The sequence below is a fragment of the Primulina eburnea genome, chromosome 4, assembly GCF_022965805.1.
Source record: "Primulina eburnea isolate SZY01 chromosome 4, ASM2296580v1, whole genome shotgun sequence".
NCBI classification, from domain to species: domain Eukaryota; kingdom Viridiplantae; phylum Streptophyta; class Magnoliopsida; order Lamiales; family Gesneriaceae; genus Primulina; species Primulina eburnea.
This window is the reverse complement of record NC_133104.1, coordinates 34217706-34228912: the sequence shown is the minus strand read 5'-3', so window position 1 is coordinate 34228912 and position 11207 is coordinate 34217706. Positions and strand designations below refer to the sequence as shown.

The 11207-nt window shown below is 34.4% G+C and overlaps 1 protein-coding gene across 4 annotated transcripts; it reads left to right on the top strand.

Annotated features, from left to right (window-relative positions):
- Positions 1 to 427: 427 nt before the first annotated feature.
- On the top strand, positions 428 to 6622 carry LOC140830988 (uncharacterized). 4 transcript variants are annotated; one of them, XM_073194618.1, is made up of 6 exons: positions 428 to 664; positions 899 to 996; positions 1848 to 1929; positions 2029 to 2111; positions 5810 to 6046; positions 6222 to 6614. In XM_073194618.1, the coding sequence occupies exons 1-6, from the start codon at positions 623 to 625 to the stop codon at positions 6310 to 6312; spliced, it is 633 nt and encodes a 210-aa protein (XP_073050719.1). In that variant the 5' UTR covers positions 428 to 622; the 3' UTR covers positions 6313 to 6614. The 4 variants fall into 4 exon arrangements, with proteins under 4 accessions (XP_073050719.1, XP_073050721.1, XP_073050720.1 ...); XM_073194620.1 differs by having other exon boundaries at positions 6271 to 6611; XM_073194621.1 differs by having other exon boundaries at positions 645 to 664; positions 1865 to 1929; positions 6222 to 6622.
- The last annotated feature ends 4585 nt before the right edge of the window (positions 6623 to 11207 follow it).

Genomic DNA, 11207 nt, shown 5'->3' with positions numbered 1-11207 from the left:
CTCCTCTACAGGAGGTTACTATGTATTAATAAATGCTTGTGTTTGAATAAAGAGATATTTGCTCTTAGCCCCTCTCATGTATTATTTTCAAAATTTTATCTTTTATTGTACACCCTAAGGTAGGAAACGAATTAGGGTTGTGTCAAGTACTGCTGAAGGAATCTGCATCGGTAACCATCGGTTGCGATCATGTGGTTGGACTGTGAGGAGCAGTTCGTAAAATACGGTGGATATAATCCGGTGGTACTCCGGTCAAAGAGGTAAAAGATTTAATTTATTTTACGAAAGTATGGTGGGCCACTATTTAAAAAAGAAATCAATTATTTAAAATATAAGGTTGAGGGGTATTTTGGGAAAAGAGGGAGTGGAAGCAAAATTGAAAAAATTTAGGGAGTGATTGGTAAGTTGTCCTTGAATGGCTGGATTTAAATCAAATTTAACCGTAAATTAACAAGAATCTTTTGTGAATCAAGTTCCCCATATTCGCTAGGGCTTGAGGAGACGCTAGCCCCTCCCGCCCTCTTTCTGTTGCTCTATTCGCAAGAGTTGAGGATTGAGACGGAGAGAAGAAAAAAGGCGACTATTATTTCTTCTCTTGATTGCAATTTCGCTATCTTGAAGAATGGCGAAGCGTGAGCTATCCAGTACTTTGAAGAACTTGAAGGTATACAACACAGTTCAAGCTACTGTAGTTAGATTGTGATTCCCTTTTCGGTTATACCAGAAAGAGTTTAATTTGTGGTGAATTCATTGGGGTGTAGTATTTTTTTCTTTTAAAATGGGTTCAATTTTTTTTGTCGGTTCTAGTCGTTACAGCAAATTTTTTTTTGTTTGTAGGAATTATAAAAATTGCTGTTCTTGAGTTTTGATTATTTTCGTGTTTCTTATATGTGTTAAGTTCATGCAAAGAGGGTCTCTGAAAGTGGAGAAACTTGAAAAGGAAGAACATGTTATAACTGCTGGAGATTTCCCTTCATCCAGCGCCCCTAAGAGATGGTATTTTTTGTGTTTTTACGTTTTAAGTTCATAATTTTAGTTTACTTTCTTTTTCTTGAACGTACTTAGTTTGCTAGAGTTTGATGATTTATTACGAGTGAAGCTGAAACCTTTAGTTTGTAGACTTTGATGATTTATTAGGAATGGAGCTGAAACCTTAATTTAGGAGGGGTTAAGATTTCAGATTTTCCAACTTTGTTGAAAGACGATGCTCTTGCATATCTTGATCTATGGTTGGTTCAAAGTTGCAAGCACAAAATGGAAAAAGAACTCGCACCCTTAATTGTTGAAATATGAAGTAGGTTTTGTGGTGCATTGAATGGGTCAACGGAGACTTCCTTTATGGGTAGGGAATTTAGTACTGTATCCATAATCTACATAGCCTTCTGGACTTTCATGATTAAGTACTGAAGCTGCCTGGGTGAGTGCGATTATATGATCTGAGTCAATCACAAAAAAATAGTGCATTCTCTGCTACTGCCCGGTGATGCAATATGGAGGCCTCCATAATTCCATATCATTGTATAATCTCAGTCCGTGCAATCACATCCTCTAGAGGAGGTCCCCTCGATTATAGCTCTTTATTTGCAATTGAGTAGTTAGATGCAGACTTTAATTTTCCGGATTATGTGTAATATTGGACTATAAAGTTGTTCTCTATCACGATTATGATATCGCATCTTTCACTCAACGAATCCCTACTAGAACGTTTGATACACTAATGAAATATCTTCCGGTTTTGAACTTTTTTGCTAGTTAGTCGCGAAAACTACTGACCTTTTAAAATAGCTTTTTGTAAACACTATGTGGAACAATTTCTTTATTTTATTTCCACATCACTTCATCTGCAGTGTTGTTGTAATTGAAGGTGAACCCCATCCCGGGGCAACAAGAGGTCGAATGTCATTTTTAAGTTTTAATCCTTCTATTGATGTGAGTATAAGGGTTCAAATGACCTGCAATCCCTAAAAGACTTAAAATTTTACAATTTTTCAATTTTGGGCATCTCACTTCCCGGGCTTATCTTGGCAGAAACTCAATGAAGAAGCATACGACCTTAGTCAAAATGGATCCTCGGCCACTAGTTCTGGCAGGCAAACTGAAACATCTACAAGGTCGCTATTTTATTAGCCTATTATGTATATCATATCCTTTTAATTTTCTTGTTTGGTATTATGCAAATAACTTTTTGTTCTTACTTTCTACTTTATCTTGTTATCCCTGTCATGGGCTTCAGTAATGTATTAGATTTAGGCCCAAGAGTTTCAAGTAATAGGAAGAATCCAGACGTAGGGGCGAAGTAAATAAAACATGAGGCAAGAGAGGGGTTCGATTCATTCTTTTATCTTCTTTGAGTGTTTCTTTACTAGCTTAGGCTAGGGAACTTACTGGCAGTTGGCTAGGGTTTTGTTTACATAGTTTATCTCAAGGTTATAAAATTCGTTAGGCGTTAGTCAAGCATCAGACCAAGGCCTAACGCCTAGCCTGGCTAGGCAAGGACTAGGCGCCCGCCTTTCCCGCCTAGCCGGAGAGCTAGGATTCATGATAAACAAAGAAAGAAAGGGTAAGTCTTGGGACTAGACCCATTTCTTTATTTGTTTTGGCTGTCAATAGCTTGTATATTTATATCTTTCCTTCTAATCCAACACTAGATCTCCCACCTGTTTCCAAATTCCAATCGTTCATCTCCTCTTCTCATCATGTCTGCCCGCTGTAGAAATAGTCACTGCCGCCGCCAAAATCTTTACTTTTCTCCCAAATCATGTCAACAAGACCGGTTCAACCGAAGCTACAGCTGGAGCCTAACCACATACGTGGCCGTGGCCATAGTTTCAGAAGTCGGATGGTTGTAATAGGTATTATCCAGACTACATCCCCAGATTACCACCCTAAGGCCGCCTAGGCTTTCGTTGTGGTCTTGTGGTCGGCCGGCGCCCAGAGGCCTAGGCTGAAATTTAGAACGTAGTTTTATCTCTGGAAAAGCATTTCAATTCCAATTGAAATATAGTTTCAGTTCTTTAATTGTGGTTGCAACAATTGGTCCGATCTACTGGATCTTTGAGTCGGGAAGGAAAGTGCAACCACACAAATTGAGATATGGTGTTAGAATCACGTCTAACAGCAGCTGGAAAAGCTCTTTCCCAGCCTTCTTTGTCTGTGGGTGAACTCCTCCATCTCCTTGATCGAATTGATAGACTTCTGTCGAGAGTGGATTAGGCTCCTAACGATTCAATGCATGGATGCATTGATAGCAGAAGAATTTCTCAATCATGTTAATGTTGATGTAAAAGTAGGAATAGCTGCATGCCTTAGTGAGATCACCAGAATCACTGCGCCAGATACCCCAGATAATGATGACAAGATGAAGGTCTCATCTAATCCTTTGAGGAGTTTTCGGACGTTTGTAGCAGATCTCATCCGAAGAGATTCTCCATTCTCGTGACCATGGCTGAGCTTTGGTCTTGTGTTATCATGTTGGATCTAGAATGCAATCAATTGATAATTGGGATGTTTCAACACTTCCTTAGATCCAGGACCGCTCTTCACTCAGAGCTTGTTGTTGAATCCATGGAGGTAGTGATGTCCTTAGTTCCGGAAGAAAGTGACGATTCATGTGTAGATCTCCTCAACTCCATCTTGGCCATCTTGAAAAGAGAAGACGAGGAGGCGCTGCCAATTGTGGGAAAAATGATTGAGAATATCGTTCACAATAGTGCAGAGGGAAACCCATCGCTTAACAAAGAAGAAAAGAAGCCCGATGAACAGGTTGCTGAAAAAAAAGATGACGTTGCATGAGGATCCTGATCATGAGACAACTGCCGCCAAGTGGGCCTTGGATTTAGCCTTTCCAATTGAGGACATAAGGTATTGGGTTGGAGTAAATCCAAGAGAAGGCAGAGAATTGTAGGATGTATATGGGCTGGTGATCATAGACAAACTTGGGCCCAATTAAATGTGTGAAGCCAATAAATGGATTGAGCAACTTGCATCAATTTCTTTATGGCAGACGACGGAAGATGATAACGTGATGGGAGATGTCTCGGATCGGAAGAGGAACAATGCACATCTAGACCAGCAAATTTACTAGGGTTTGATGGAAGAGAGACGATTGAATGGATTTGGGGGCTGGGCAACACCTAGAGATCACGCCACTATTCTGTGTTTTATCACAGTAGTGAGACAGGGGCGACAGACTACGTGGCTGCAAATTTTGACGTCTATGATTTGGGCAGCCCAAGAATGGACTTTGGGTGAAGAAACTTTCATGGTCTGTTTGTTGACTAGGCTTAGAGCTGATAATTAGAGAATTGTGGGAACTCGTGGCTCAACTACAATTCTTAGGGTTTGGGAAATTTGGCCTTATATATGTACCAGAAATACAACAAAGGAGGAAGGTAAGGAACGGCATCTTTCCATCTAGCTGCTGGGGTGAGTTCTATCTCTTACAAGGTAGGCTAATGGTTGAACAAGAAAATTGAGTAACCTTTGACAAATTACCTTACTGCTCCGCATTATCATCTGATGCTGTTTTCCTTATGCTCTATGCAATACTGACTTTTTTCCAGCATCTGGATTTTCTGAAATTAATTGCTATGAATGATAGAACCCCTATGTTGGTGTTAGGAGACGTTGTAAGCTCGGGTTATATTCATAAAATTGTATTGGAGGGATGGGGGTTGCCTATTGATGCAACAGACATGGATGGCGTGATGGATTAATGATTGGAAAAGTGGTTATGCTTTTGTTGTGATATTCTGTTTTGAGGTTGAAGATCAAGTTTTTGAGGAGATCTCGAGTCACATTATTCAAAAATTAGTTTTCAGTGCAAAAGTGGTGGCTCAACAGTTACTTTCTGTGAGGGAAGATGAAAAAGGTTCTTTCACTTTTGTCATTGGGGGTGACGTCCTGGAAGCTAACAAGAAACAGGGGCTGCAAATTGACAAAATGGGAAAGAGAGCAAAAAGGGCAGGTGATGACGAAATTAAATTGCTAGGACTGTTGGCGGAAGCTTCTAATCGGATTTATGTAGGTGCAGAATTTGTAACCAAACTGGATATGGAGAACTTGGGGTTGCGGGATTTCTTTAGCAGCTTTATTTTCCTAGACGGACGTTCTGGGGAAATAGGGTTCTTGATTTGTGCTCGAAGTTACAGGAATTTAACAATGGAATCAACATTTCTATGATAATTAAATTGTGCGCTGAAGAATATTCTTTTGATTTTTGGCAATGAGAGTTCTTTGATCTTTGTTTTGAGTTAGTTGTCTTTGATGTGGGCTGGAAGGAAGCAGAATTCATAGAAGATCAATTTCAAGTCACATCTTGAGAACAAGGCTGATTTTGAAGAAGACCGTATTGTACGGGCTTAAATATTCTTATGGGTCCCTATGTTCTTATGGGCCCTGATGTCTTAAATTTAGGCCCAAGTAATAGGAGGAATCCAGACGTAGGGAGAAGTAAATAAAACGTGAGGCAAGAGAAGGGGTTCCATTCATTCTGTTATCTTCCTTGAGTGTTTTTTACCTGCATAGGCTAGGGAACTTACTGACAGTTGGCAAGGGATTTGTTTACATAGTTCATCTCTGGGAAAGCATTTCAATTCCATTTGCAATATAGTTTTAGTTATTTAATTGTCGTTGCAACAATCCGTTTCTAATGTTGTGTATTGTATTGAGATGCATGAATTGACATTGTCGTTAAGGAACGTTTGTTGTTATCATCAATTCTGAAATGGTTCGAGGCTAATATTTCGGGTAATGAGATTGAATATTCCAATTCAAAATTTCTAGTTAACCTGGTTCTTTATTGATACAGAGAAAACATGGTCCTGCAAGACAACATGGAATCAGATATTTTAATCAATGACGAGGATTTGAAGAGGAAGCATCGTGATCTTTCCTCAGAACTGTCCTATCCCAACAAGTCATGGAAAAATTCCCTAGACCTCCAAGATTTATCTCCTAGCATCTGTCACAGTTTTCAGAAACAACAAAAACGTGAGAAGCTGGACTGGAATGTTCTTCGACCTCCTAAGCATCGGAATAAAAAGAGGTTAGGTGTTAATTAATTTCAGAATTGTGTTTGTTTTCTCCAAATGTATTCTTAAATTTCCAGTGTGGTGTTCCTTACAAAATTTTGTCAGCACTCCGGAATACCTTTTTTGCAGTTACTTTCTTGCTTTTGCATTTCACTTTGTATTTACTATATTGATTAAACGTGACTCTAGCATTGATGCTGTTAAAGCTATATGTGATCTGGTATATTTCGTGTTTCAGTCTCATGTAACGCAAGTCGTTCGGTCTAGCAAAAAAAGTTAGGCTTGGTCTTTATCATGCACCAATCGATCGATACACTGTTTACATGCACCATCTTCTTCCATTGAATGTCATTAGCCCGGTTGTACCGAAGTTTCCGTTATGAGCTATATGCCCTATTGGGGTCTCGTTTAGGCAATTTCGCGAGCACCGCTCGATCCGATTTTACTTTCTTTGATATACTGCTTTGACATTTGTCATATGTTTGTTTATAAAATGTCGCTAGCATCGCTTGCCTGATCAGTTTTTCAATTTTTTTGCTGCACTTGGTTTCACATTCTTTGGAATTGGGCATTTGTCAAATGTTCCATAAAATGGTTCTTCCATTGTTTCGTACTTGTAATTGTGAAAAATCAAGTGCGGCACGGCACTCTGCAAATTAAAGATCACTTGTACTTTAAATATTAGCAAATATATTCATACACGCAATGTAAACTTTGGTGAAGACATATTAGGAATCCGACGTCTTGATAAATTATCAAATTTTTCCTTGCAAAAAAGGTTTTTGAGTGTTAATTATATGATTTTTGAGTATTCAAATATGTGTAACTAACGTTGATATTAATAAAGATGTTTCAATTTTATAATCAAAATGTTAGTACTCAAATATTATATATCAGTATTATATTTTCCATGTTTTTTTTTATCGAATTTCATCAAAAAAGACAAATGCGTAATTAATATCAATGTATTTTAAACATGTTTGAATTTTTAAAAATTATATTTTGGTACAATATATTGAATAATAGTTATTTTTATATATCATATATTCGTATTATATTTAACGTTTTGCATTGATTTTCTTCAAAAAAAAAAAAAAAAAACTTGGAGGCAATCACAGCTTAAAGCAATTTTTTATTTGATTTTTGGGATATTTGAACAATTAGCAGATTCATATTTCTGCCGGATAGGAGAAGATTATCCTATAAAAAGCCCGTGAGATTGATAGCTTTGTTCTTGCTTCTTTAACTACAACAAATCACTAACAAAAAACTGTCGTATTATATACCCTCACTAAATTTAATTTAAGGAAAACAATGTATATATTGTGAAACCTGAATTATTGATAAATTGAAAAAATTGTATATAAATTATTGCCAGTGAATTAATTAATACGTGAATGGTTATGTGATTCAATTAAAAAGTCAATTTATGTTCAATTATTTTATTACCTTTGATTATACATTTTATTTTTTAAGGTTATTTTATTTATTATAATTATAAATGCAAAAATAAATTTATTTTTATTTAAAATTATAGTACAATAAATAAGTATTATACTTTTTGTGTAAATATTTTTTTATAATTATTAATTAATACAACTTGACAAATTATATACCCAAATATAATACATATAAAAATATCTATAAATATATGTGTATATATCAATAGAGTTATTATAACATAATAAATAAATCCTATAAACAAATAAGATATACTTTAATTTGTTGATAAAAATATAATAAAATAGTTTTTATTTATATTTAAATTAAATAAATATAAGTCAAAAAACTAGATTCTGAAAAACTTAACTGATTATCCATATTTTTTATTCGTTTAGAAACATGATATCTGTTTATATATATTTTTTAACAAACAATTAAACATTTAGCTTAAATATTTTAATTTCACAATTTAAAATAAATATTATTAGCTAATTATCCTCACACGATAATTATCTAGTTATTCCTGCCTTTGGCTTCTGAGATATTTTATAGGATGAAAGAAAAAAAACAATTTCTCTAGACTTTAGAATAGCAAGCATTGGTAAGTATTGTACGAAGGCTGCAAAACAAATACACGATTTGCCACTTTGACAGGAGGAGCAAGATGAAAAAGGTTGAGTTTGAACTTATTTTTAGTCGCCGTTTGACTCGCAAGATAAGATGATAAACGATATAAAGATGATAACTCAAACATATAAATAACACAATCATTTACAACTCTAATAATTTTTATAACTTTTAATCAATTATTGAATGAAATAAAGATTTGTAATAAATTAATGTATTTTTATTTACACCAAACAATCTTTAGGATATAGCCCCAAGCTAAGTGAATTATATTTGTTGAGGAAAAACCCAATTTGATCTCTAATATTTAGGCCAAGTCTCAATTCGATTCCGTTGTCCCAATTTAGTTCTTAATCTTTCAAACTATGCCCAATTTGGTCATACTAGCTTCTTCTTTTTTTAACAAAAAACCATGCCTCATAAAAAAAAGTCATAAGATTCCTTTATAATGATATCATAGTGCATGTTTTTATTTCAGACATATAAAATTATTAATATTAAGCAACTTATCTTGTTGAGGATGATATATTTATCAATTATCGATCTGAATATATGTTCGAGATTTATTATTTTTGGTTTTATTCTAATATTTTGGAATGTGTGAAACAAGATAAACTATTTGAGAGACTCCAAACTGATTGGATAAACACTATCCGACCTCACTCACAAATTCCATTGACGGACCCTTTGCCTGGTGGTGCAGAACTGTTAGAATCGATTGACTGGTTATAAATGAGTTGAATAAACAATAACATTAATTTTTCTGAAATTAGATTGTGTTAACAACCTTGAATTTTGTAATTCTCGTCAAGTCAAAGTCAGTTGGCTAATCAAATAAGTTCTGGACGGAAGCAAGTTAGACTGATAAATTGAACACTAAAAATGACTGAGTAAGAAAAACAATTAAGATACCAAAAGTAGGCTGAATGAAATGTAAATAGCATAAAGATGTTTCTGGATGTTCGAATATTTGAAGAACTCCTACGTCAACATTTCTTTCTTGTGGAGACCTTATACGATAATTTCATAAAGCTTAACTGATTTACAAATTCTTCTATTTATAGACTTGGATTCAGTGGTAAGTAAAATTAAATATAATATATGTTCCAAATATGATAATCGTTAATCAAGTCTTTTCACGTCATTGTCCCTTCGGACAAATTGTACACTATAGGCAGTGCTCGCGGATTTCTGACAATTCAGAGAATGCTTGTCAGGAATACTTTATCCAATAATTAAGCTTTGTAATTATGAGTAGTCAAACTGATTCTTAAGATAATGTCTCTTGAGTTTAGCTCAACTATCGGGTCTTCATATGTCAGTTTGATAGACTAAGATATCAGTTAAACTTCAAACAAATTTGTCTTACAAAACTCTCAGTACTTGTCCAGATTAACTCATTTTACTTTAGTTTAATTTGTTAAATCACCAAAACTTAGCTAACCTAACAAAAACTACCTAGATGACCTACTATTGTGCCAATAGTAGTCACAGCCGCTCCTCCACTAAACAACTGATGTTAAGATTCATGTATGAAGATTATTATTACTATTGTTTTATGAATAAATATTAAATATTATGCTTGTATTTTTATAATTATAATATAATTAGTTTTGAAAAAAATTTCGTCCCCCAAATAAAAAAGTCTAGCTCCACACCTGAATAGATCAATCATCATGGAATGCAGCACATCCACACGAATGCTAAGAAATATATTATTTATTATTATTATTTTTGTTATTATTGGAAAAGCAAGATATCCTTAGCGGTGAAGCTTCGATGTTTTTCCTAAAATATCTCTTTTTCCTCGGTGGTAAATTCTTTTCTACTTTGATAAAGTAATCCCATTGTTTTTTTTTAAATTTTCAATGCTATTATGAAAGGAAAAAAAGATTATCATTTTTACTAAAAACATACGTATCTGGTAAAAAAACGATGCATACGTTATTTAATTTAAATAATTACGTCTCTTATGAGACGGTCTCAAGAATCTTTATCAGTGAGACGGGCTAACTCTACCGATATTCCCAATAAAAAGTAATACTCATAGCATAAAAAATAATACTTTTTATGGATAACCCAAATAAGAGATCATGTCTCACAAAATACGACCCGTGAGACCGTTTCATACAAGTTTTGCCTAAATTAAAATGAATGTCACTTTTCTAGTTTTTAAAATTATTAAATTAAATTATCCATTTCAGAAGTTAAAGAAAAAAATCCTATATAAATCCATATTTGATCAATTATTTGCCTCACCAGTGTCTGTGTATAAAGAATTGATATTAAGGTAGAACACAAATAAAGGGTTCCATACTCCACCGAATACAATGTTAAAGACTCGAGTCAATTCATGTACTGTAAGGATAATTTATTCTATGCAACGAATGCGACAGGGCATTGTGTGTGTGTTCTGTCCGTGTACAATGTACCAAACTTTAAAGAATTCCGAGGCAGTGGCCCATTCTTCTAAAATGGAATATAGCAACTTTTTAGAGCCCATAAATTTAGGGTGCTTTTTGTCGCCCTTCCAACTTAATTAGTGGATAGAAACACAAGTACTCGGTGTGACTGCCCATAATTGGTATATACGAGGATAAGACACTAATTTTTTTATTTTATTTTATATATAATCATATTTTCAAAAATAGTGATTTTATATCTTATTATATTTTAAATAACTCTCTTTGATGCTTTCAGGGGTGCAATACGTGTTGGAGATTTAATAAAATAATTATATATATCATTTGATTAAATCTATAAATCACAATTTGTCAAAAATTTATGACGAGTTATCAGAAAATATAAATAACAATAAACGCGTACAAGAATCTATTGACCGATCTAAATTCGGAGTTATAGATGTTCCAAGGGAACGGAAAATCGACCACCTTATTCTTGTCTTAGATGGGAGAATGAGAGATATCTAGAATATGCGTTCAGTATCTATTTTGTGTTATTTTCCGTGCTTCGGGGAACATAATCTTATATAAATTTAGCAGTCTTCGACCCATCATTGAAAACTTAATTGGGCTGGGTTGTGTTTCTACACATAAGGTGGATCATACCAATTTATTTAATACTTTGGAAACTCATAATTAATTA

What these genes read in the sequence shown, in the direction of transcription:
- LOC140830988 (XM_073194618.1), top strand. Translation starts at nt 623, where the DNA reads ATGGCGAAGCGTGAGCTATCCAGTACTTTGAAGAACTTGAAG. An exon ending in GTTTTAATCCTTCTATTGAT is followed by an intron (nt 1,930 to 2,028) that starts GTGAGTATAAGG and finishes TTATCTTGGCAG; the next exon opens with AAACTCAATGAAGAAGCATA. An exon ending in AAGCATCGGAATAAAAAGAG is followed by an intron (nt 6,047 to 6,221) that starts GTTAGGTGTTAA and finishes ACGTGACTCTAG; the next exon opens with CATTGATGCTGTTAAAGCTA.